Here is a 24525-nt window from a genome sequence, read left to right as displayed (position 1 = left end):
GCTTTTCAAGGATATCGTGAAATTAGAACGTATGAATAGCAGTGCTGGGAGTGGAAGTGGGAGTCTGAGGGAAGAGCGCTCCCTAAAGAGCCAAAGAAAGTGCTCGTTAATCATTATGTGGCGCCATCTAGTGCCAGCCCCCGGCCCTCTGAGGTCATTTATCTATATCGAATCAATTAGCGAACACCTTGAAGCCTTCTTGGCTGAAAATGGGGAAAAGGCATGGCAACACCTTTCTCTTTTTCTCCCTTTGTTCGGATTTCCTTTCGTCCTTGCTACGTGCCAATTTGGCTCGTTTTGTTCGCTCATTCGTAAATCTAAACAAATCATCAATTTTCACAAATTATACGCGATACCCATCTCCAGTGGCCGGGGTTCTCCGTATCCGTCGAAGTTACCGTATCCGGCTGAGGTCCTTGTCCTTGTCCTTGGTCCTCGGCCCTAATTGCACGACTATCTCCGTTCGCTGCTCTTCCTGCTGTGCGCCGCTGTTCATTTTACATTCCATTAATTAATGTCAATGGCCGACGAACTTTGACATATTGAGCTCTGTTTTATATCCTTCTCGCTGTCTCCAACGGGGATTTGGTGGGTTAGCCTAATGGAGCATTCGAAGGAAGATAAGTATTTGCTTGATTGAAGTCGGTCGCAGTTACATTAAGAATATAGCTTTTCAATTTGGCCCATCGACATTGGGGTCATAAAATAAACAGTGGTGGTTTTAGAATTTGGTTGTGAGGGTTTTGAAAACAAATTTTTTGTTGCCTAATTTTTAACACAACATTTTAAGTACGATTTTAGCTTAGTGAGAGGGGGTTTAAAGGACTGTTTGAGATTTATTGCCGTTTCTTTAATTTACTCCAAATGTTGCCAAAAAATCCAGCATTAAGCAAAGAGGTTTTATAAGTAGAAGGGAAAAGATAAGATAAGATAATGATACAATATTAAGAAAATCAGCTTCTTTTATATTTTAATTATTTCAAATTTATTATTTAAGTATCCGATCTAGAATTTAATTGAGGTAAAAAAAATCTAAATAAATTAATTAAACAAAATCTCCTTAAAAAGTTTAGGTGGTTCTGAACTTAATTGGTAGGCAGACCAGAAGCTTTAGATAAAATTATATTGTTTATTTATTGTTCAATTAAACTGGTATTTTAATTTTTCGTTTATTTTTCCAAAAGCAAATAAAATCTCAATCTGAATCTCCTTAACTAATTAGGTGAAAATCGGTTTCTCAATCAAAAATACATTCCCCAGAGCCAGCCGATAGATTTATCTTCATCTCCTCATGTCATAAATTATCGCGGCAAATTTATGAGTTTCCAATCAATATTAATTGTCTGTGAGATACTTCACAGGCCATTTCATTAGCCACCTGACGCCGGGAGAAACCATTTAACTTAAATCGCTTTCACCGCACTCACGATTTCATCGCACGACAAACAAGCATAAAAATACTTAAATAAAAAAAAAAAACGAGAAAAAAGGAGGCACACAATTTAATCCGAATTTTACTTGATCTGGCGCATTGCATCGAGGAGCTTCGCACCATTCAAGGGTCCCAGCCCTTGATAAATGGCCCTTATTAATAACATACGTGTGGGCGTGTTCTGTATCTCCGTGGGTGTGTTCGAGTCCATATACTGAGATACCTTTGATTGATAAGGCTGCCTAAGCGTGTTTGCGTACGGGGAAAGGGCGAAAGGTAAACGAGGACGAGCTAACGAATGAATGAGCGATTTTGCACCTTTTCAACAGGTTTCTCGGCGCTCTTATGTTCGGGCAAATTGAAAACGGGGAGTCAATAAAGCTGTAGACAGTCAGACATGGCCAAGGGCTAGGCCGGGATCCTTTGAATGGATATATTTGCATTAGGGTGAGCTGAGTTCCATGGATTTTACAACATATTTTTATTCTAAATGTTTTTTATTACCTTTTTAATAGAAATTGTGCTTATGTAAAATAAAATAATTTGTACAGATGTTTGTTATGTCTATTTATTTCTCATAACAATAATTTAAAAGGATTAAAAAGTAATCTTAAAAAAGTATCTCTGAAACAAGAATGTTTAACAAAGTTGAAGTTTAATACTTAAAAGTGGTCCACCCTACAGTAGATTGAACATGCATGTCTGTGCAATGATGGATTAAATGTATTTCAAAGGCGTGAAAGCCAAAAGGTAGCACAAAGTAGCACATTGTGGTTGCATAATAAACATCAGGCATACTTCAATTTAGCTTAGCCTACGGCAACACAAATACAACAAGGAAATAATAGAGCCCAAAGGATGCAAAAACCCCCACGAAGGTAGCAATGGTTACAAAGGTTCTATAAATACACACACTAATTGTCAAAGGCCTTTGGTCTTTTGTACCCTATGCAAATCACTCACAACCCGCCGCAATCTTGTGCAGCCAAGTGAAAGATCTCCGATAATTGCAATGTCTTCAAAGGATAAGCCCTTCCACATGGAACGCAATCTACATGGAAAATAGGTCACAAGCCCAACATACAGATTTGCATTAATTTGAGCTCAATAAACCCGACAAGCAGCCATTTGGAGTAGCGGATGAAAGGGAAACTCTCTCAATCATAAACTTTTTCATCCCATATGGATTACATAAGTACAACATGGATGGGTTGAAAAAAACACTGTGAAGTATGAGCAAGTAATAAAAAATTAACTGACCAAGCGAACACACAGCGTAAAATTATAAAAGTAGTTGAACATGACAGGAGCACGTTCAAAAGCATGAGCGAAATGATTAATGATCTGCCGCCATCTAACGTCGGCCATTTACTCACAGCCAAGAATGGCTGTTGTGTGAAAGTGAAAAACTGCTGAAATACGACAAAAAGAAAATAACGTTTTAAAATTGAAATATAAAAACTTGATATCCTCTCCTGATTAATTTCGTATTAATAGTAACCTATTATAAAAACAGAGTGAAAATACAGATTAATTTTAGAAAAATTATATAATTATAATCTCTGCTGAAGTTTTTCTATTGGTATGCAAAGATATTGAAAAGATTTTTCATATTTTTCATATAAAACCACTTCTAGGTAGGCTGGCAGTTGACATATCTCGGATGTATGCACTAAATTCTGGAAGAAATTTAAAAATTCATGTTTCGGAAGACCTTTTTTAAAAAATTATCTTTCGTTTCACAAAATGCGGCACTTACAAATAGTTAAATATGTACAACCACGGTATGTAATAAATACAGTGTTGTCCCAGCGTTTCATGTCAAAGTCAGGCAATGCAAAATCTTCTGGTACAGATAAAACAGATAAGAAAGGTTAACGGTATACAATATTAATGTTCGAGTGTACTAAAGCTTACTTCCGAGCAGATACAAAATGTAAGGAGGGCAAAGATGCAAAACCGGCTAATGCAGCTAAGAAACCTGCTGATGCAGCAAAAAAATCTACAGATGCAGATAAAAAAGGTTAGATACGATATTAAAATTTCTGTAAAATGCAAGGATACTTCTCTACAGATGCAACGCCTAAGGCAGTTAAGGAGACTAAAGTCACGAAGCCAAAAGACGAAACACTTATATCCGGCGGGACAAAGTGCACGCCAACTATCAATCCACCAGCAATTAATAAAACTAAAAAGAAGCTAAGAACATGTGATGAAATTTTGCTTGGTAAAGGCAAACAAAAGAAAAAGAAACTTGATTTAACGACCATTCAAGGAGGAGACTTGGGCTGCCCGGGAAGAATTGAGAAAAAACCACGTTAGTATATTTCTAGAAATTTATTAATATTAAATTTAATGTTATTTTGTTTAGCAATTGTTGCCAAACACGCCAAGCAATGGCAGAAAATCTCGCTATTCGGAGTGCTGCCCTTGATAGCCATTCTTACTCTCTTGGTGTTCAGCACTCGGGTAGAAGAAGATCGCCTGGAATTTAAGAATTGGACCCACATGTACAAGCGATCAAAGCCGTATTGGTTCCGTGATGGAAACCGCACAGCTTTTCACAACAGCCACGTAAATGCCTTGCCTCCAGCCGGATACGAGGACGAAGTGGATGAGAGCGCCATTGGCCAGGATCCAGAGTCGGAGCAGGATAAAAAATCTCGCTTAAAGGAGTTTGACAAAGTTGTTAAAAACTGGCGCAAGCATTCGTCCAAAAGAGATGCTCAGCTTAAAAAGGAGGCTGCCGCTGCAGAAAAGGAGGCTAGAAGACAAGAAGCGCAGTAAAAACTAAATTAAATCACAAAAACTTAAGACCATAAAATAATTATTGGGCGAGAGGAGTTGGGGAAAAGGATAAAACATATTAATCAACCTAATAAAAATGTCCTGTCTAAGATCAATGTCTTATAGCGTCAATATATCATATTTAACTTAAGCTATAATTTTTTTTAAATTAGGAACTCGAATAATAAACTTTCGAACGGCAGGCAGCTTTAGGTTTAGCATTAACAATTCCTTTAAGTAAGTTTATTTGATATCAAAAGACTTAAAAACAGAAAAATCAATAAAAAATAATGTTTAGGAACTTATTTAGAAAAAATGTTTTTCTTTATCTAATTTTGCTGATTTTTTTCTGACCCAATTAACGGGGTGATCTAAAATTCAGTTACCCTCGTCTTAATTTTGTCCCTTTTCTTTTAAACTTTAATTGATTGGGGAAATGTCTTCGTTTTCGAAGTGGAAAATCTTTTCCTGTTCGTTTGTGCGGATGAATGATTACCCTAACCAAATGGGAAACGGAAAGGGGCGGTGGGTGAATGTTGATTTGTCCTTGGCATGTCTTGCCACTCGCCAAATCTGTGTGATAATCTGGTGTTGCAATCAGCGCTATACACCATGCCACAAATCGCAGCCACTTTTGTAGGGCCCTCCTTTCCGGCCTTTTCGCTTCCCTTTCCACATTTCGGCCATTTGTTTTTCCTGTTGTTTTTCTCCTAATGGTTTTCCTTTTTGCCAAGCTACGCTTCAATAACTTTTATCACTTTTAATTGGATTTTTCTTTATAGTCAACGCATGTCTTAGAAGACTAACACATGTTCAGATTGTAATTGTGTTAATGTCCTCAGGAGTGGGGGTATATGCGTGGGCATGTCCTTTTTTCGTATTTTTTGTTATTGTCCTGTGACATCGTGCTAATACCAGTTCCCTCTATCTTACACCCAAAAAAAACTCGATATGAATCGTAGGTCAATTTGACCTTTTTTAAGATCATTTTTAACTTGATATGGGGCCAGGTAAATGTGATATGTTCGAAATGTAAAAAATCTTATTTCTGACCAAAACGTACACTAGTGCGAGCGAGAAAACATGCTTGAAGTACGTCAGTTCGAATTTCGAATCAGTCTTTCTCCCTTCCACTCATGTCATTTTGCTCGCCATATTGATTCTTGCGCTCTTTTTCGAAGTTAGAGAATATCCGAGAGAGAGAATTCGGCAAAATGATATTATTTAATGTAAATTTATGAATATTTCAGGTAAAAACGATATGAGTAGGAATAACCAGAAAATTACCTGGACTTATCGATTTTACGGCGACGTGCTTTTTTTTGTGTGTATGCATGTGTGTATATATATACATATCTGCCCCATTTTTGATCAAATTTGCTTATTTTTTGCCGTCTTATCTTTCTCTCAATTTTCTTAATTGCTTCTTAATGCTTATGCCTTCGGGCCGAGTCTTGGCTCTTGAACTGATTTCATTCAGCTTATTTAAAGTTCGGATTATAAGCTTAAAAGAAGATTTTGCATGCACAATTAATCTGGAAAATAAACTTTATTGAGGGTGTGGAAGATTAGTAGAGTAGTTTTTGTTTCAGTAGCACGCTTGTGTGAATAAATATTGCCAGAAAATGATCTATCATATTTTAGTAGGAAACTAGTAACTGATTTAACAACTTTTAAGAATAGCATTGACTTAGTTTTAATTAAAAATTTAATTTTTGGAAGATTTTAACTTTTATTTTGGAAGATGTTTACTTGGATGATAACCAATAGTTAATGGCTTTTTACATACTTCACTATTATTTTAAGACGCTCACTGAAAAGTAAACTCATTATTAACTGTTAATAACAAATATTCTTTCATTTGGTGGTACACGAACAATAAAATAGCTAAAGCAAACTGGCAGAACGAAACCCACAGTGAAACTTTACAATTCCGTGGGCCCGAAGACACGGCCAACTTATGTGCTTATCCGAAAGCCAAACCAAGTCCTGAAAGTCGAGGCAACTTTTCCGTTCCGGTCGCCGTTGACACGTAATTGACTTTGTCCGCACTTCCAATAGGACAATTTGTGCGCCACTTGCTCGGACCAATTAAACGCCATCGATGACCAATTGCAGTTGTCGCGAAATTGCTCGGGAAGATTGCCCGACGTAATGACGGCAAATGGGAGGAGTGCACCCAAAGGATGTGCAGTGGAGTGTAATCAATGCATAATTTTAATGCAATTCTTGAATGCAATTACTGGCGAATGCCCTTTTTCGCTATAAAAGCCAGGGACAGCGCACCATTGACCGGCGACCGAAAAAGTACGTCGGGGAAAAGCGATAGGACAGCAACTCGTTAATATTCGGAGTGATGAAAGTTCAAGTTCTCCTTCTCCGCTGGCTCCCCCTGCTATTTTTCCTGCTTGTCAGTAGGGGGCCACGTGTCGCTGGCAGCTGGAGGAGCGAAAATTTCCGGGAGGATCCGGACTCGAAAACACGGTGGGGCAATCAGTTGCCGGATATGCTAGTCGCTTACTATCGCCACCACGGCGTTCACAGCCTGATGCTGGTCGTTTGTCACACGGACATTGGTGAATTAACCCTCTGCATGCAATGTGCTTCTCGGGCCAAATTTATGACCCGACAATGCACAGACAAAAATCCCTTTGGGGTTCCACAAATCCTTAGTGATTTATTAAATTTATTGTTTGTCACTAAAGGGAAGCAATTAAAATCCAATTAAAAAATAAATCGCATGGTTTTATTTTTTAAAATTTTTAAAATGATCCCTTTATTTTCTTTGACCTTATATATGTATGAGTCTATCAAACCCACAACGATTTGCATTTTTTACCTTATATAATATTTGAAAAATAGTAAACCATCTACGAAGGTTATAATTTCTCTCTGTATCACACTGTTTTTTCCCCTTCAGCGGATTCTCGCCTTTGGACGCTGTGGCAGCACTTCAACCTCAACGATTTCTATGTGCAGGTCAGTACGGCGACCTCGCTAAGGGACCTGCGACATGTCGATGTCCTGGATGAGCAGAAGGACGCACCACCGCCGAAGAGTTTCCACGCCAACAACTCCACCCATTGGGAGACGTCCTTTCTGCTCCCCATGTTGCCCTATAAAATGGGAATCCTTCTGCTGGAATTCAGCAGCGAGTGCGCATTAAATCTACTTCGCTGGTCGGCTGCGTCGGAGCATAATTACTTCACCACCAATCGGTTTTGGTTGCTCCTTACCGAAGATCAAGCCGAAATCGATTTACTGGAGGATCCCGAAATATTCATTCCGCCGGACAGTGAATTGAGGGTGCTGCACTATGAAAACGACGGCAACTTCTCGTCCAGCTTGATCGATCTGTACAAAGTGGCTGCTTGGAAACCTTTAAAGAAAAGATTGGTGGGACATAACATCCGGAATGCGAGGCACATAGTTCACGCCCTGCAGCACTTTGGATCGGCCATAACCTATAGGCAAAATCTCGAAGGGATAGTCTTCAACTCGGCCATAGTTATTGCCTTCCCAGATCTATTTACAACTATCGAAGATTTGTCGCTCAGACATATTGATACTATATCAAAGGTTAACCATCGCTTGATGCTAGAACTGGCCAATCGCTTGAACATGAGGTAAGATGAGAATAATTCTTCTTTGCTCTTACATTTAGATGACAAATTAGAAGATGTATTTTCTTAAATTTAAAGGATCACTTTCTCTATTTATTTCGTTATTTTGCAGACTTCTTTTGTTTTTTGTTTTCCTTTTGGGGAAACGTAATTTTAGTCCTAATCCTTGATTAGAAATAGTGGAATACTGTTGTGATTAAGCCTCTCCTGAAAAAAAGATCTGGTTAATAGCACTTTAAATCTGGCTTAACCCTTTTAGATCTAAACTTTATGGGTGTCTTGTTTCTGTAATCTTTACGCCCAGCTGTATGCAATTATAATTTAGCAACGTATATCAAAGTCAACAACGAAAAAAAGCTTTTAGCTGGGTGCAGAACATCTTATTCAGGCTCCAATCAGCTGAGAAAGACTACACCACACCCAGTTTTGTTTACTTCAGAACACGCCGGTTTGGCGTGCCACGCGTTCTTAATTTTATCCGCTTTATCAAAAGTTAATTATTCAAAATTAGTCCGACAGACCAGAAGAAAAAACTCTTTAGCCAATCCTAAGTTACTACGGTCCTACATATTTCGGTGGACTCCACAGCTGATTTTACGTTTTCAGGTGTTTCAATTCCGCGTAGTTTCCGTGAGTTCCCAGCCCTGAATTTGACATCTTTTCAATCTTTAATCTGATCCGTCTTAATTTATATTCAAGTTACACAGTGCTTTTTAGGCGAGCAGGAACAATAATTTTCTGATCTGCTCGAGATTAACAGTAACTTAAGCCAAAACAAAAAAGTTCCTCAGTGAATCTTTCTAGCGAATAGTTTAAAAATGGGGAATCCCACTAATATCTTGGATTTGCCATTGGAGATATTGGATCTAATTTTCAATAAGCTTAGCTTTGGAAATAAGTTAAAACTAGGCCAAGCTGATAACATTTTGGGAGAGGCATTTGTCTATCACCATAGAAACGAATATAAGAAGATTTCCTCTCGGATCTTACCACTTGAGAATTGGTCAGACTTCCTGTCGATTTGTGGACCTATTGTTGAGGAAGTCGACGTTGATGGCCTAGAGATTCAATACTTCAAATTAATCGAGCAACATTGCTGCAATCTTAAAATCATAAGCAAGCTCTATATGAAAGATTTCAAATGCTCTGCGACCAGAAGTTTGTTCCGCGGTGCTAAAAGTCTTACGTCTCTGGAAACAAAGATAACTAGTGATACCACCGCAAAAGTAATTCACGTTCTGCAAGAAGCTACAAATTTCAAAATATTAAATATAACATATTTCGGGGAAGGCCAAGGTAAGTTCGATATTGGTAAATAGATTCTTGAAAGTAGTAATGTATTCTTTTAGATGATAGTTCATCGGGAGTTACACAAAGAGCATCGAGCTTAGACCTGGGTATGTTCTCTTCTACAGACCTTAATTATCTAATAATATAAATATTTTATCTCTCTTTTTAGCTAAGATACACAAATTGGTCCATTTAGAAGAGTTGACCATAAGTTCGGATCCTTTCGAGGGGTCTTTTAACATTATGCATCTCCCATCCCAGTTAAAGATGCTTCGTTTCTTAACATTTAGTAATATAAAAGTTAACTCATTAATTGAGGAAGTGGATTTGACTTGTCCCGCCTTAGAAGAGCTTAATATTTATAGTTCACAAATTGAATTTCAGTTGCCATTTTGTCCAAAGCTTCGTTCTCTGAAAATAATAACCTCCAAATATTCTTCGAATAACCTGAAATGGTTGTCAAAACACATAGTAAATTTGGAAACGCTTCAAGCTGATAGTAAAATATTCCAAAAAAATATTTTGCTTAGTATATTTTCATCAAAAAACTTTAAAGAATGGGAGTTTCCCAAAATGGAACAATTAACTATTAACGCCTCCGAAATTAAGTTTCCCCTACCATTTTGTCCAAGACTGAAATCATTGAAGCTGTCCTCGACTAGCTTTTTCTCAATGAACTTTTTCTTTAAATGGATTTCTAAGCATGAAAGTACATTAGAAGAATTAGAAATAACCTTCGAGTTATTTAAGGCAAATTGTCGTTTGACTAAACTTTCAAATATTCAATCTCAAAAATGGACACTACCTTCGTTGAAAAAACTCCAAATTTCCCATCACCTAATTTCTTACGATTTACCATATTGTCCAAATCTTCAAAATTTAAACCTTGAGTATGCTTCATGTCAATCAATGGATTATTTTTACACGTGGATTGGTAAACACACAAACAGTTTGGAATGCCTTCAATTAACAGAAAATCTATTTGAAGAAACGAAATTTTTAGAAATTCTCCCAAGATGTCAAAAAATTACAAAATTTTACATTTCAACCTTTCCAAAAAAAATTTCATTTGGATTTCTCAAATCATTCATTAACATACTAAAAAACAATGGATTTTCCTCAATTAATCCATTTGAAATTAGAGTTCCGTCAAATGAATTTCAGCATATAAAACGTATTGTAAGTGTTTTGTTAATACTATTTTTCATTATTGAAAGTTTTGTTTCCAGCTAGCTGTATTACCAAATTGCGATCTTTGTAAATGCCTTGAAAGACGCAATCATTTTGATGATTTACCTATGGATTTTTTTGATACTGAGGACATGACCGACAGGATTCAACTTATACTTAATAACATTTAATAAACAGAAATTCATCAAATTGTATCTCTTGTTTGGTTAATCTCATATTGTAAGATGCGGATATAGAGTAAAATATTATATCAAACTTAACTACTTTCTGTATTTCTATATAAACTATAAGTATTATATAAAAAGTAGCTCCTAACTCTTTAATGCACGCTTCGATTAAAATATTTTTGATGGGAAATTATCCATTTCAGCTATAATACTTATCAAACCGTCAACTATGGATGGAAACAACCAAATGGATCCTTCGATGGGCTGATGGGACGGTTTCAGCGCTATGAACTTGACTTGGCTCAGCTGGCGATCTTCATGAGGCTGGATCGTATTGCTTTAGTTGATTTTGTGGCCGAGACTTATCGAGTGAGAGCTGGGATTATGTTCAGGCAACCCCCGCTTTCGGCAGTTGCCAATATATTTGCAATGCCCTTTGAGAACGACGTGTGGGTTTCGATATTAATGCTCCTGATCATAACGACTGTGGTTTTGGTTCTAGAACTGCTCTTTTCCCCCCACACCCACGATATGGCCTACATGGATACCCTGAATTTTGTTTGGGGGGCTATGTGTCAGCAGGGTTTCTACGTGGAGGTGCGGAACCGATCGGCAAGAATCATTGTCTTTACCACTTTTGTTGCAGCTCTTTTTTTGTTCACCTCATTCTCGGCAAATATTGTTGCTCTACTCCAGAGTCCCTCGGATGCCATCCAGTCTTTGTCTGATCTTGGACAATCTCCCCTAGAAATTGGTGTTCAGGACACCCAATATAATAAAATATACTTCACAGAGTCTACAGATCCTGTTACGAAGAATCTATACCATAAGAAGATCGCCTCAAAGGGAGATAATGTCTACATTCGACCGATTTTAGGAATGGAAAAAATGCGCACGGGTTTGTTCGCTTACCAGGTGGAACTCCAGGCAGGTTACCAAATCGTCAGCGACACCTTCAGTGAGCCCGAAAAGTGTGGATTAATGGAGCTTGAGCCATTCCAACTGCCCATGCTGGCTATTCCAACGAGAAAGAACTTCCCTTACAAGGAACTCTTTAGAAGACAGTAAGTAGCCTTCGGGTTTCGATATTCTACTGGAGTGTAAAATAAATATCTCGCAGCTGAATTCGTTTATAATAGAGCCCTGCGGGAATCATTCAATTTTTGTTTTATCATAGGATGCCATGAAATTTCTGATTTGTTTAATTCAATTCTATGTGAAATAAATTGAGTGTTTTTCGAATTCATTTCGAATTGAATAAATGATTAAATAATTTTTATGAATTTTTTGAATTTGCCAGATTTTTTTGTGCTTTTTTTTGAGAACAAAAAGGAGATAATTTTTAAGAAATCAATGTTAACTGTTTGGAAAATAAAATTCATGCAGATTTAATCACAAAATTATGGCCCTTTCTTTTTCAAAAGAAATTGTCGTTTGAATTATTTCGGAATTCATGCCATTCATTCATTCAATTCTATTAAACTCAAAATTCAAATTCATTCAATTCTATTAAACTCCAAATTCTAATTAATTCATTCATGTAAAACAAAAAAATCAAAATAATCCATTGAATTCATTCATGCAGGGCTCTAGTTTATAATAGAGTTGTAATTTAAAAAAAGATATATGGGACATCTCGGGTAGAAACTTAAAAGTAAATTTTATAAATATATTCAAATTTAAAAATTCTTTAATTTTTTCCTTTAGATTACGCTGGCAGCGAGAAGTGAGCCTGGTAAATCGCGAGGAACGAAAGTGGATTCCCCAGAAGCCCAAGTGCGAGGGTGGTGTGGGTGGCTTTGTTTCCATAGGCATCACCGAGTGCCGATATGCTTTGGGGATTTTTGGCTGTGGAGCTGCCGCCAGTTTTGGCCTATTCCTCTTCGAGTTCATCTTCAAGCACTTTAAACAAGTTTATCGCATATTTAAGGGATACCGAGAGATGCAGCCCTAGGCTCCACACATTTAATCCACAAAATAGACTTAAAGCTTAGATGGGTATGGATAGCTCCCGCACAACGGCGCGAAGTACTTCCGGAGTTTTGAACTGCCAGTTCTGGATGTTCTTGCTGACGCGACACCAGGATTCGCCGTGCGTGGGTTCTGCGGAAATGCAACGATCAAGGACCTCCTGTTGCTGTGACTCCGTGCCGTGTAGCACTTCGAACTTGTAGAAATAGGCCCAGGCATCACCCAAATCGGGATCGATCTTGACCTGAAGGAAATAAATGGTTAGCTCGAAATATTTGTACATTTATCTTCATAACTCACCGTTCGATTGAACCAATCCCGGCACTTGGAGAACTTGTGTTCCGACCAGAAAAGTTTTGAAACTGCCAGCAGTACATGCGGGTCATGCTCGCATTTCTTGAGCGCATCCACTGATTTTGTCTTTCGCTGAGGCTTAGTTTCCATGAAAATGGCCTCAGCCCATAGCTCTCCGGCATTGGGACATTCTTGCAATGCTCTAGCCATCATGGTGCTGGCAATCTCCTTCAGACCCGCGCGCAATTCCACCCTGATGGCCTCCAGCCAGAGAACAGCCACCTTGGGATTCCGCAATCGACCACGTTCTAAAATCGAGCGGGCCTTTGTCAGCACTCCTTTACGCTCTTCCAGATTGGCAGATAGAATCCAAAGGGCGATGGATGTGGGACATTTCTTCAGGCCCTGCGTGTAGGTGGCAGCTGCATCATCCGTTCGTCTTTGTTGCTCCTCTATTTGACCTTTCATCATCCAGAGCTTTGGAAAATCGGGGAACACTTCCACTGCTTCTTCCAGCAGCCGCAGGGCTTCATCGAATCGCTCCAAGGCCCATTCCAGGCGAGCTGATTTCATCATCACTCTGGGCGTTGGTGCCGAGCCTCTGGCCTTGGCCAACAATCGCCTCGCACGTTCATATTCCGAGTTCTCCGATTCCAACTTGACGGCCGCCAGCCAAATGTCTTCGGAATTGGGATTGGCTTGGAAGGCCAGGGAGAGAATGCCTCTCGCCGCCGGAACGTCGCCAGCCATCCACTTGGATTTGGCACCCATCAGCCAGAGAATCTCCGATTTGGGGCAGTGGGCCACGGCTCGCTGCAACAAAGCCTCCAGCGATTCGCGAGTGCCATGGTTTTTCTCAAAGTAAGCGGCTCGCAGCCAGATGCTCTTCTTGGAGGGGAAAATCTGCAGGGCATGAGCGTAGACAGCTCGGGCGCACTCAAAAGCATTTTCCTTGGCGCACTGAAAGATGGGGTGAAAGATATTCGATATAGTACTCATTGCATATTTGCATATTTTTATAGGATAAAGATAGATCAATTCCGAAAACACCAAAGTTCGTTTCAATAAAAATATAGTTTTAAATTAATGGCATATTTTATTTTTTTTTTGCATATTTGCATAAAATGCATATGCATAAAATATGCAAAATATAAAATAAACTCAACTATTCAAGATTGACCCTTTCATAGCCAACATAATTTACCCAAAGAAAAATGTTTGTTCCTTTTCGTCATTTCTAAGATATCTAATTTTTTCCCAAATTTAAGGAAACCCTATTTATATTTCCAACGAGTGGGCGAGAAGGGAGCAAAAATAGTTAAAGGGGCGGAATAGTTTTAACCCTATCGGCCAAACTGCTCGTTTAAATTGCTCGCCGTGTTTACTAAAGGTTCCTTAGAATACCATATATTTTACATATTTTATGCATATATTTTGCATATTTCCGATTTGCATCCGAATTTATTACACTTGAAAAATATGAGACCTTTCTAGAAATTTTGGTAAAAATCGGACCAAAAATGGACAAATATGCAAAAATACCAAAACTATCTTATTTTAATACTTACAAAGTCGGCATCATCGATCCAGGTCTGCTTGCGATCCTCCTCCTCCACACTTATTCCAATGACAGCCTTCACAATTGATTGGCAACAGTTGACGGCGCCCGATTTCTCCGCCTCGATGGCCTCCTGGAACCAGTGATCCCGGTTGATCTCCACCCCGTTGACGGTCAGCGAGGTCAGCGATCGATCGATGATCTTCTCAACCATGTGAATGTTACCATTGGCCTCCTCCAGCTTAGCAGCCGTGGTCCAAATCTGCCGGTCCGTGGGTATATTCTCACGAGCCTTGTTCAGCACCTTGCGGGCATTCTCATAGGTTTCCAAGCGGGCGAGGGCCAGCCAAAGTTCAACGCTGGTGTTGCAACATTCTACGGCACGGGAGAGTAGAATTCGCGCATCGTCGGGATTCTCCAGCTCCACGGCAGCTTTCCACAGGCGAACGGAGTTCGGAATGTGTTCCAGAGCTTTCCGGAAAACCCTACGCTTTGCCTTCGTCTCCGTTTCCAGGTCCGCGGCTTTAATCCAAATCCTAACTGAGGTCGGAATATGACGAGCAGCTTGCGCGATCACCGCTTTGGCTGTATCAGGCGGCTGCAGACGCGCTGCCTCCAGCCAGAGATCCTCGGACTGGATGTTCATTTCGCAACCCCTCATGATCAGATTCCTGGCCATTTGCACCTTGCCAGTGACCTCCTCCAAGCGAGCAGAGGCAATCCAGGCGGGTGGATGATTGGGATTCGTCTCCCTCACGCTCTTCAGCAGCAGGCGAGCCTTCTTGATGTCGTTTATGTCGCCGCCATAGGTGGGAATCATGCTCTGCAGGTCGGTGAGATAGCCCTTGGGATCGACCACCGTTTGGCCAGTCACGGAATCAGAAACCTGCGACAGCTTGACGTTCATAAGGGTGTTGCGGGCCTGCCCGATCTTTCGCAGATCCAGATCTCCCGTAGGGGTGAGCATGCCCGGCGTGGCCACGCCAGGCACCATGGAGGCCAAGCCAGAGGACGGATCCAAGGTGGAGGACGACTCGCCGCCCAGGTTCCTGGAAATCAAGCTATCCGGCAGTGGGGTAAACTTTTCGGCCCTCGGATTCCTTTGCTTTCTGTTGCGACTATCGCCCACCTCCGGGATCGTGGACCATTCCTCCGAGGTGACGCTGGCCAGCGAGCGTTTGAGGTCACTGAACTGCTGCTGGATCTTCGGTCTCTCCTGGCGATAGCGCTCCAGATCCTCCCGCAGCCTCCGATCACGATACTCCTTGCGCTTCTCGTCCATTCGCTTGTCTATCGAATCGTAGATGGCGTCCGCCTCCTCGTCGTCCTTGTCGTACGGATCCTTCGAGAACAGGGAGCCGCTGTAACCACTAAACTCGTCATAGTTTGAGTCGTTCAAGTCTTCGTCCTCCTCCTCCTCTTCGTCTTTTTTCTTACGTTTGGTGGCCGGCGGCGCGTGGCGATCGTCGGACACGTCGTTGGCATCGCGGGCGGGGCCAATATCGGAACGGGTGGTGAATCCCGTGGCTCTGAAATGGGAAATATACCATTAAAAATAAGTTTTCTTCTTATATGAAGATGCATTCAATGGCACTCACCCTCGACCAACGCCGGCCACATAGCCCAAAGGAGCTGGAACGCCCAGGAAGTGCTTCTTGTTGCGGTTGGCTATAACCGCTGCCGTAATGTTGGACATGTTGAATTAATTCTACACTGATTTTAACTACTTTATTTAATTAATTTCAAAAACAAATGAAAGTTTATCAATGAAATGCTTGGTAGGAAAATAGAGATGAAAATAATCGATGGTATTATCGATAACATCGATGGTTGGACCGGTCACGGGTATTAAAAAGAGTGACTGCACACAGTGACTCGATTGCCCATCTCTAGTTCGCACCGGTTATCGATGCAGATACTTGCAAAAAATAATTAATTTACAAATAAACAAGACGGAATTGGTGATTTACTCCTTGATTTAAGCAGCAAACTAAAGCAGGATGCCCGTGCTGCCGATGCCACCACTCATGGTAAGTAGCCACCAAAATCTAAGGCAATATAATCACTGAAAACTGCGTATTTCCCGAACAAAAGAACGCCGTGGAGCCGATGCAAGTGGATGCGCCGCCGAACGAGGACAATGAGAACAACGAGGAGCAGCAGATTGTGGTGGAGAATCCCAGCATTGATCTCGAGGTGTATGCCAACCAGTATGCCGGGATCGTGCGGCTGCATCGCTTGATTTACGTGGCCGACGTCTGCCCGATTCTGGCGGTGGAGGCGCTGAAAATGGCCATCACCTATGTGCAGACCACCTACAACGTCAATCTCTACCAGCTGCTGCACAAGCGTCTGAGCGATCTGAATGCGGGGAATGCCCCAGTTCCGCCGGCCAATGCTGGTGGAGATCAGGGAGCTGCCCCGGCAGCGGCACCTCTTCCGGATATCGCCGCCCAGCCGGTGGCAGCCCAGGCGCAGGGACAGCAGGCTCAGCCCGCTGGCGAGAAGGATGCCTTCGCCTACGATGCCGGTTGGGTGGACACCAAGATGAAGAAGGCCGCCCTGAAGCTGGAGAAACTGGACTCCGATCTGAAGAACTACAAGTCGAATTCGATCAAGGAGAGCATTCGCCGGGGCCACGATGACCTGGCCGATCATTATCTCAGCTGTGGCGACCTCACCAATGCCCTGAAGTGCTATTCCCGGGCCAGGGATTACTGCACCAGCGGCAAGCATGTGGTCAACATGTGCCTGAATGTGATCAAGGTTTCGATTTACCTGCAGAACTGGGCCCATGTCATGAGCTACATTTCCAAGGCGGAGAGCACTCCGGACTTTGCCGAGGGCTCCAAGGAGGCCAATGCCCAGGTGCATACCCGCCTGGAATGCGCTGCTGGGCTGGCGGAACTGCAGCAGAAGAAGTACAAGGTGGCCGCCAAGCATTTTCTCAATGCCAACTTCGATCACTGCGACTTTCCCGAGATGATCTCGACCAGCAATGTGGCAGTTTATGGCGGACTCTGCGCCCTGGCCACCTTTGATCGACAGGAGCTGAAGCGCCTGGTCATCGCCTCCACGTCCTTCAAACTCTTCTTGGAACTGGAGCCGCAGCTAAGGGATATCATCTTCAAGTTCTACGAAAGCAAGTACGCCTCCTGCTTGACGCTGCTGGATGAGATCAGGGACAATCTGCTGGTGGACATGTACATTGCGCCCCATGTGACCACTCTGTACACCAAGATACGCAATCGCGCCCTCATCCAGTACTTTAGCCCCTATATGTCAGCGGATATGCACAAAATGGCCATGGCCTTTAACTCATCGGTGGGCGATTTGGAGAACGAGGTGATGCAGTTGATATTGGACGGGCAAATCCAGGCGCGCATCGATTCGCACAACAAGATCCTGTACGCCAAGGAGGCGGATCAGCGGAACAGCACCTTTGAGCGGGCTTTGATCATGGGCAAGCAGTACCAGCGCCACACCAGGATGCTCGTCCTGCGCGCTGCGATGCTCAAGAGCCACATCCACGTGAAGAGCATTTCCAGGGAGGGCGGCAGCAACCACGGCGCCGAGCTCTGCGTCTCCGCTGGATCCTCCACAACTGCTCAGTTGGCCAGGATTTAGGGGAATGCACCGATGCAACACATAATAACCAATAATGAACACTTTAAACAATGTACGCACTGGCGAGATAAATAAATACAGCGAAGCTAACTAAGAGAAGAGAACAAGTAATAGTTTTTTCCATTATAATTGGGTGCTCCTGAGTAAAAGTTCCATACAAACTTATGTCGCATCACCTGAAGGTTCCGCGGTATAGCTAAGAATACAATAAACCGATGTTTGCCGACATTTCGAATTATGTGGCCTATATAATTGGACTAACCTTTAATAACCAAAGTTGAAAATCCCAAAAATTTCAAGATTTCTCTGATGAAAAAAGAAATCTGAGTATTAAATCTTAAATGGAACTAATTTGAACTATTCCTCGAATCTATTGTTCATTGTATGCTTTAATTTCGGTTTAAAGCGTTTTCATGAGGACATTTTATTGGATATATTAAACGAATAAAACCGCTTTTTTGATTTTATTATTCGTGGAAATTTCACAAAGTTCAGTTTTGTGTTCCTGTATTATTATTACTTCATACATTTTAGTAATCCTTTGAAATTTGTAAAATTCTTTTAAAACATTATTAAATAACTTCGGTTTCAGTTTATAAGACTGTATAATTTAAACAAAGAGTCATGAAAACCTTATGATAAAAATGTTAAAAATGTATTGGTGGGTTTTACAAAGATAATACTATCGCCTGGAGTACTCCCTTTCCCGCCTCCTTTCCCTGCTGACGGATCGCGAGCGGGATCGATCCCTGCGATGTCTATTTTCCTCCCTTCGTCGCTGATGTCTGTGCTCCGAGTCCTTGGACCCATGATGACCACTTCTTTTGTCGTCTCTGTGATTACTTTTGTAATTGTCCTCGGAATCGCTGCTATCCGAGGAAGAACTATCGTCTGAACTGTCGCTTACTGAAGATTTCTTTTCCTTTCTGCCTGATTTATCTTTCTTAGACTTCCTTTTCTTGCTGTCTTTGTCCTCCTTTTCCTTTTTGGATTTTTTCTTGGATGGTTTCTCGCCCTTGCGCTTCATTCGTTCAATCTTCTCCAGCTTCTTGAGCAGCTTCAGCTTTTGTTTCTTGGACAATGACTTCAGAAAGACGAGTTCAGGGTTCTGCCGATTGGCGTTGGCCTCCTCCTCGCCGTCGCTGGGCACCAGCTGGTGCTGCTGTTGGATGGTCTTGATGCTCTGCAGCTCCAGTGCGGATCGTTTCATCATCAGGCCATCCTCCTTCATCTGCTCCTCCAGCACGTTCTTGGCCATGATGTCGCTGGCCTCGGTTTCCGCGTGCAGCTTGCGTGCCTCGCTCATCGAAATGCTGTACATGGTGCACTCCTTGTCCGTGTTGATGTGGCCCCACTTGTGGCACTTGAGGCAGCGAACGTTGCGCACCTGAATGCCGAAGGGCTGGTCCCGAATCTCGGTGTCGCCCTTGCAGTACGACTCCCTGGGAGCGTTGTACTTTCGCTGCCACTCGAACTTGTACTCCGGCTCGTTGTCGTCCTTCTCGCGCTCCTTTCGCACTCCCGGCGGCGGCTCGTACATGAAATTCACGCTCAACTTGTCCTTGCTGTCCTTGCTGAGCATCGCCTTGTTCTCGTGCAGATTCTGCTCCTTTTCGTACTGGTTGCGCAGCTCCTCCTGCTTCTTTTTGTACGCCTCAGCCTGCTGCTCCGCCATCCACACCTGCGAAAAAGGTTATCATAGTTAGCCTCCTTTCTTGTTTAAAGTGTATGTACTATATCTATTTCATCAGGGCCTGGACCCACTTACCCTTTTTAGATTGTCCCTGGAGGCGGGGTGGAAGAATTTCTTACACATGTAGTTATTGAAGCCCTTGCCCATCTTGCTGGTGTGTGATATTAGCTAGTAAATAGTATTCTATTGAGGATCTCTCGACGTTTATAATTATTTTCAGGCTGCGTTGTTTTTATTAGTACTAGAGATGTGCCAAAATCTATATTTCCGATATCGATATCAAAGCCATGCATCGATGGTTTGCAAAACGTCGTGGTTTGAAGGATCGAACTGTTTCAAACGTTAGACTCTAAAAATTATAGTATTAATAATTAACTGCAAATCACTTGCAATTACAAGAACAAATGGATAGATTTAAAAGCAACGATTGAACATCGATAAATTTGCACCACTCAGGCAGTGTTGTAAAATTTTAGCATCCAGAGATGACCGCCAAATATTGTTGTAAACGATATATCGTTGATATTTTTTCAAATATTGCATTCCTTGAAAATTTTAAACAAAATATATGATTTTCGATCGATTTCAAGATAAAATTAAGATTTACCATACAAAAAATTAATAATTGTTATAATTTAGAAGTTTTCACAGGTTTCATTCCAGCATATATAATTTTTAAATGGTAGGAAAACCCTTTTTAAATATATATTCATATTTTCAAATACAATTCGGAAATACTGTTACATTTACATTGTATTTTATTAACAAAACCAAGCCAGAAATAAAGTGATTTTAAAAAATTACTAGCCACTAAAAAAAGAATCAAAAAACTATCGGTTGTCTGAAATGTAGTATTAGTAATACGGAGTTACCACGTTTTAGTGCTGTCCAACACTCAAGGAAATCTGAAATTTAATCCTTCAGTTTTAAGAGCAGTCAAAATAATTAAATTAATATTAAACCATGGAAAGCTTCGACGATTCGGAAATGGTTTACTGTCCGTACAACAAGGAGCACAAAATGCTGCGCAAGAAACTCCAGCAGCACATTCTGAAATGCCGTGTGCTCTACAAAGACACGGTGGAACTGATGGTTTGTCCCTTCAACAAGGGGCATTTAATTCCAGAGCCAGAGTTTTTTGTGAGTTAAGTGTTTCTAGTTTTACATACTTTTCTTAACTTTTAAACCCCACTTAGCAACACACAAAATCGTGTGAGGATCGCAAGATTATAGTGCATTATCAGAATAGTGCACCTGCGGTGTTGGACGAAGACACCAGGCATCCGAAGATCGAGTCCGAAGAAAACTGGGACGACGATAATGTTCCCGACTACGATCCGCAGATCTATTGTGCTACAGCCAATATAGTGAGGGAGCCAAATGGATTGTTTCCGGCACAGCGGAAGGCTTTTATCAAGGAGGAGAATCGTCGTCAACTTGGCGAGGATTACGAGGAGGAGGAGAAGAAGCCTCCAAAGGCCAAGTTCCGCGGCGAAACCCGTCCCGCACCCTACGAGCCCAGGAGGCCATACTCAAGGCGTCAATAGTTGGAACACGCAAAGATTTCCAACAAATGATGACAACGATGAAAAACCAAAGTTTTTTTTAGAGGCTTCTACCGAGCTCGCAAGTTATAAAAACCAAAGAATTACATGTTAAATTACCGATTTAGCATGTGCTATAAAACAAATAAGAAACCAAAATATAAAGCGAGAAATCAAAATATTCCTAAAATAAAGAATTTTAAAAATCAGCCGAACGCCACAAACTTTTAAAACGTCATTGTCGACTGATTAAAGAATACAAAATATGTATGTAAAATATGTGTTGAAAATAAAACAAGTGCCTTCCCTCCGTTAACTGCAAATTCTTTTAAATAAATAATTTGTATTATTTATAAAGGATTCAAATCTTTCATTTTTCCTTATGGTATTTGTATAGTACTTTAAGGGATTTAAGACATGAAAGCAAAATGTGTTTGTATACAAATTATAACTGTACCAAAGTAAATCATAAATGCATTTAACAAATTCTTTATGATAACTATAATAAACAAATACATATGTCACTTTATTTGCCACACTTTGTCAATTTTTGTTGTTGTTTGATATGGAATATACAGTACAAAGCATACTTCTGAAACATTTTTGCATTTCAACCTAGAGGTAGGGGAAAAGGGAGATAGTCTAAGCTCCCTCCTCTAGGTAATTATGCCTTGGCTAGATTAACTTGGCTGTTGTTGCTGCTCAATAACAATGCGACATAATTAAACCCTTATTAAGTTAGCTCTATGAATGCCTGCCATATTTTTTAATCGCCATTTTAAAATGTGAGAAAATCGACTTCAATTTGAAAATATAATCTTTTTGGCATTACTTAAACCTCAATTCTTGGTTAGTTAGTTACCCCGAACTCAAAAAGCCTATAAGAGTTTTTAACAGAGTTACAACTTGTAACTAAGACAAGACTTAGTCATAGACATACATCTGCAGTTAAAATAATCACATTCTTTTAATAAAGGAAACTAGTGATTTAAATAAATTATTTAGCGCTTCAATAGATTTTTTATGATTCTAACGTCATTATGGGATTAGGGACCAGTGAGACCTAAATATATTAATTACATTTTTTAGGTATGACAAATAATCCAAACCGGCACAACATGTATAGAAAGCTAAAAGACAAGTCGCTCGGCAAACTATTGAATTGTTAAAATTTTGAATGTGTTTAACTTGAATCTTAGGCATTTTAAATGCCATTGAATTAAATAATAACCGGGTCTAAGTTTTGATAAGCCGTTTTAAAATGAAAAAAATACACTTAAGTAAAAACCCGAACAAGCCTATAACGTTTAAAACATGTATCCGCTTCAACTCCAATGAATCAACATACAAACAAAAACCAAACCACATGGTTTTCATAGAATTTTAAAAACACATCCAGTTTAGTAGATTCCCCGGGGTGGATTGAAAACGCCAACAAGATCCAATTGCGAAAATCAACTTTTCTTTATTGTAAAGAATGGCGCCATTTCCACACGCGATTTTTTAAGATGTTTTGTTTTTTACACTAAGCGTTACGGTAAAAACAGTAAACAGCGACGTCCCAGGGGTCCAGTATTAAGAGTAAGCCGACGATTTACGCGGTCTCCATGGGCTGGGCGGCGGTCTCCTCGGTGTACTTGCCCTTGTCCTTGCCGAGAGCGGCCAGACGGCCCTTGCCGCGGCGCTCCAGGATGGCCTTGCGGTCCTTGTCGAGCTTCAGCTTGACGATCAGCACCTTGCTGGGGTGGATGCCCACGTAGACGTTGGTGCCGTTGGCGTTCTCGCGCTGGATCTTCTCGATGTAGACGACGAACTTCTTGCGGTACGACTGGACCACCTTGCCCACCTGGTTGCCCTTGAAGTGGCCGCGGATCACCTGCACCTCGTCGTCCCGGCGGATGGGCATGGAGCGCACGTTGTACTTCTGGCGCAGCTCCTTGGAGAGGGGCGCGGACATGAGGCGCCTGCGGATGTGCGAGGGCGCCTGGAAGTGACGCTTGCGGTTCTTCCTGCGCGACGACGACACGAACGGGTTCTGTTTCATCTTGCTAGTGCGGCTGTGAATAGGAAGGGGAAACTTGAGTTATAGTTTCTTTTGGAATTCGCAATCGTAAACAAGGAAGGGACACTGGTAGTTCACCAATCACAATCGGGGGTGTCACAAATATTATTTCCATGTTATTTCTTTGGCTGGCAGATTTTTGTTACACCCCCGATATTTGAACAATGGGGTTGTGCGACGTTTTCTCCGTTCGATTTCATTGTTTATGGGGCATAAAAGCTGGTGATGCCGGCAAAAAACAAAAATTATCACGAAAACGAACTCACCGTCGAAAAATCAACGAAAAGAAAGAAATTTGACAGATACGTCGTGTTTAGCGATGGGGAAAAAGGAAGCGCTGGGGATGGTATTTAAAACGATAGTTTCCTCTGATATCGGATGACTTAGTTTGTTTGACTGCAGCTTTATTTTAATGTTTTTTAAGACTTTTGCAGGTTCATCTAAACAACTCCATGATTTTTCAATAAAGGTTACAAAATAAAAACATTAATACAGTTTAATTTTTCGTAATTTTGCTAATTATATTTTAATCGATTAGTATCGATAACAGTGCCGTCTCTATCTGACCTGTCAACTGTCAAACTTAAGCCAGACACTTTACAACACTTTCAAGGAGTGTGTATTTGCTAAACCTGTTGACTTGTTTCCACTGTTTCATTTAAATTCAAAAATGTGTATAAAATTTATTGAAACCGATTTCGATTTGAAATTAAATTTTAATGCATTTTTAAAAATATGCATAATTCTGTTAAAAGATAAGTATTGTAAAAGTGTCCATTAAGGCGGTCCAAAAACTAAAATCGTATTCTCACACTTTCACATAAACGATTAAAGTGAGCAAATAGTTGATCAGTGTATTCCCTAAACTGTTGAATAGCTGAATCGATATAAATTCAACAGGACATTTCAGCAATAAGGGAACGACCCAAAGTGGTTCCCTTTGAATTTTCAAACAGCTGTTATTTGTTGAAAAGTTTCACGGAACTTAAAACATGTACAATTTGATTTATTATTGTTAGTTACTGTCTAAAATTGTTACCAAGGTTAAAAGAACTAAACTAAATTTTTTTTCGGGATATAGACCTTGCGAAATTACTCATACGACGTGTATAACAGTTCAAATTTTTATCGAAAACATGGTTCTCCCATTTCCAGTCCTGTCAAATTATAAATTTCATTGCATATTTCATTTCAAACAAATGGTTGAAATCTACGCCATCTAGGTTACAAAATCTTTTTAATCGAAAGCAACAGTGCGTATAAGTGATAAACCCTTAAACGCGTTT

General features: G+C 40.7%; 8 protein-coding genes across 8 annotated transcripts; 5 read left to right on the top strand and 3 right to left on the bottom strand.

Annotated features, from left to right (window-relative positions):
- Positions 1-3078: 3078 nt before the first annotated feature.
- On the top strand, positions 3079-4267 carry COX6AL2 (Cytochrome c oxidase subunit 6A-like 2). The gene is made up of 4 exons (XM_017140038.3): positions 3079-3305; positions 3360-3455; positions 3507-3749; positions 3804-4267. Exons 1-4 carry the CDS (start codon positions 3179-3181, stop codon positions 4217-4219), a joined length of 882 nt encoding a protein of 293 aa, XP_016995527.2. The 5' UTR covers positions 3079-3178; the 3' UTR covers positions 4220-4267.
- A 2458-nt stretch (positions 4268-6725) lies between these two features.
- Ir75d (Ionotropic receptor 75d) lies at positions 6726-12444 on the top strand. The gene is made up of 4 exons (XM_044393944.2): positions 6726-6795; positions 7140-7845; positions 10694-11554; positions 12198-12444. Exons 1-4 carry the CDS (start codon positions 6726-6728, stop codon positions 12442-12444), a joined length of 1884 nt encoding a protein of 627 aa, XP_044249879.2.
- Positions 8261-10581, top strand: LOC108056310 (uncharacterized). The gene is made up of 5 exons (XM_070215873.1): positions 8261-8472; positions 8542-9138; positions 9192-9239; positions 9302-10311; positions 10362-10581. Exons 2-5 carry the CDS (start codon positions 8661-8663, stop codon positions 10491-10493), a joined length of 1668 nt encoding a protein of 555 aa, XP_070071974.1. The 5' UTR covers positions 8261-8472; positions 8542-8660; the 3' UTR covers positions 10494-10581.
- Prp6 (pre-mRNA processing factor 6) lies at positions 12150-16108 on the bottom strand. The gene is made up of 4 exons (XM_017140046.3): positions 15912-16108; positions 14324-15842; positions 12762-13715; positions 12150-12705 (listed from the first exon to the last, which is right to left on the bottom strand). Exons 1-4 carry the CDS (start codon positions 16007-16009, stop codon positions 12481-12483), a joined length of 2796 nt encoding a protein of 931 aa, XP_016995535.1. The 5' UTR covers positions 16010-16108; the 3' UTR covers positions 12150-12480.
- A 75-nt stretch (positions 16109-16183) lies between these two features.
- Positions 16184-17954, top strand: CSN1b (COP9 signalosome subunit 1b). The gene is made up of 2 exons (XM_017140050.3): positions 16184-16343; positions 16408-17954. The coding sequence occupies exons 1-2, from the start codon at positions 16314-16316 to the stop codon at positions 17938-17940; spliced, it is 1563 nt and encodes a 520-aa protein (XP_016995539.2). The 5' UTR covers positions 16184-16313; the 3' UTR covers positions 17941-17954.
- Positions 17955-18345: 391 nt separating this feature from the next.
- LOC108056312 (corepressor interacting with RBPJ 1) lies at positions 18346-19885 on the bottom strand. The gene is made up of 2 exons (XM_017140051.3): positions 19709-19885; positions 18346-19621 (listed from the first exon to the last, which is right to left on the bottom strand). The coding sequence occupies exons 1-2, from the start codon at positions 19778-19780 to the stop codon at positions 18623-18625; spliced, it is 1071 nt and encodes a 356-aa protein (XP_016995540.2). The 5' UTR covers positions 19781-19885; the 3' UTR covers positions 18346-18622.
- Positions 19886-20521: 636 nt separating this feature from the next.
- arx (asterix) lies at positions 20522-21534 on the top strand. The gene is made up of 2 exons (XM_017140030.3): positions 20522-20773; positions 20830-21534. The coding sequence occupies exons 1-2, from the start codon at positions 20597-20599 to the stop codon at positions 21178-21180; spliced, it is 528 nt and encodes a 175-aa protein (XP_016995519.2). The 5' UTR covers positions 20522-20596; the 3' UTR covers positions 21181-21534.
- Positions 21535-22617: 1083 nt separating this feature from the next.
- RpL26 (ribosomal protein L26) lies at positions 22618-23651 on the bottom strand. The gene is made up of 2 exons (XM_017140025.3): positions 23506-23651; positions 22618-23234 (listed from the first exon to the last, which is right to left on the bottom strand). The coding sequence occupies exon 2, from the start codon at positions 23219-23221 to the stop codon at positions 22772-22774; it is 450 nt and encodes a 149-aa protein (XP_016995514.1). The 5' UTR covers positions 23222-23234; positions 23506-23651; the 3' UTR covers positions 22618-22771.
- Positions 23652-24525: the final 874 nt, after the last annotated feature.

Source organism: Drosophila takahashii, chromosome 3L (assembly GCF_030179915.1).
Source record: "Drosophila takahashii strain IR98-3 E-12201 chromosome 3L, DtakHiC1v2, whole genome shotgun sequence".
NCBI classification, from domain to species: Eukaryota; Metazoa; Arthropoda; class Insecta; order Diptera; family Drosophilidae; genus Drosophila; species Drosophila takahashii.
Note: the sequence above shows the minus strand (reverse complement) of the source record. Positions and strands in the feature narration are given on the sequence as shown.

What these genes read in the sequence shown, in the direction of transcription:
- Prp6 (XM_017140046.3), bottom strand. Translation starts at nt 16,009, where the DNA reads ATGTCCAACATTACGGCAGCGGTTATAGCCAACCGCAACAAGAAGCAC. An exon ending in GTGGCCGGCGTTGGTCGAGG is followed by an intron (nt 15,843 to 15,911) that starts GTGAGTGCCATT and finishes TTCCCATTTCAG; the next exon opens with AGCCACGGGATTCACCACCC. An exon ending in GGGATTGGTTCAATCGAACG is followed by an intron (nt 12,706 to 12,761) that starts GTGAGTTATGAA and finishes TATTTCCTTCAG; the next exon opens with GTCAAGATCGATCCCGATTT.
- Ir75d (XM_044393944.2), top strand. Translation starts at nt 6,726, where the DNA reads ATGCTAGTCGCTTACTATCGCCACCACGGCGTTCACAGCCTGATGCTG. An exon ending in GCCAATCGCTTGAACATGAG is followed by an intron (nt 7,846 to 10,693) that starts GTAAGATGAGAA and finishes TATCCATTTCAG; the next exon opens with CTATAATACTTATCAAACCG. An exon ending in AAGGAACTCTTTAGAAGACA is followed by an intron (nt 11,555 to 12,197) that starts GTAAGTAGCCTT and finishes TTTTTCCTTTAG; the next exon opens with ATTACGCTGGCAGCGAGAAG.
- CSN1b (XM_017140050.3), top strand. Translation starts at nt 16,314, where the DNA reads ATGCCCGTGCTGCCGATGCCACCACTCATG. An exon ending in TGCCGATGCCACCACTCATG is followed by an intron (nt 16,344 to 16,407) that starts GTAAGTAGCCAC and finishes CCCGAACAAAAG; the next exon opens with AACGCCGTGGAGCCGATGCA.
- RpL26 (XM_017140025.3), bottom strand. Translation starts at nt 23,221, where the DNA reads ATGAAACAGAACCCGTTCGTGTCGTCGTCGCGCAGGAAGAACCGCAAG.
- LOC108056312 (XM_017140051.3), bottom strand. Translation starts at nt 19,780, where the DNA reads ATGGGCAAGGGCTTCAATAACTACATGTGTAAGAAATTCTTCCACCCC. An exon ending in CCAGGGACAATCTAAAAAGG is followed by an intron (nt 19,622 to 19,708) that starts GTAAGTGGGTCC and finishes CCTTTTTCGCAG; the next exon opens with GTGTGGATGGCGGAGCAGCA.
- COX6AL2 (XM_017140038.3), top strand. Translation starts at nt 3,179, where the DNA reads ATGCGGCACTTACAAATAGTTAAATATGTACAACCACGGTATGTAATA. An exon ending in TACAGATGCAGATAAAAAAG is followed by an intron (nt 3,456 to 3,506) that starts GTTAGATACGAT and finishes ACTTCTCTACAG; the next exon opens with ATGCAACGCCTAAGGCAGTT. An exon ending in AAGAATTGAGAAAAAACCAC is followed by an intron (nt 3,750 to 3,803) that starts GTTAGTATATTT and finishes TATTTTGTTTAG; the next exon opens with CAATTGTTGCCAAACACGCC.
- arx (XM_017140030.3), top strand. Translation starts at nt 20,597, where the DNA reads ATGGAAAGCTTCGACGATTCGGAAATGGTTTACTGTCCGTACAACAAG. An exon ending in TTCCAGAGCCAGAGTTTTTT is followed by an intron (nt 20,774 to 20,829) that starts GTGAGTTAAGTG and finishes AACCCCACTTAG; the next exon opens with CAACACACAAAATCGTGTGA.
- LOC108056310 (XM_070215873.1), top strand. Translation starts at nt 8,661, where the DNA reads ATGGGGAATCCCACTAATATCTTGGATTTGCCATTGGAGATATTGGAT. An exon ending in AGCATCGAGCTTAGACCTGG is followed by an intron (nt 9,240 to 9,301) that starts GTATGTTCTCTT and finishes CTCTCTTTTTAG; the next exon opens with CTAAGATACACAAATTGGTC. An exon ending in TTCAGCATATAAAACGTATT is followed by an intron (nt 10,312 to 10,361) that starts GTAAGTGTTTTG and finishes TTTTGTTTCCAG; the next exon opens with CTAGCTGTATTACCAAATTG.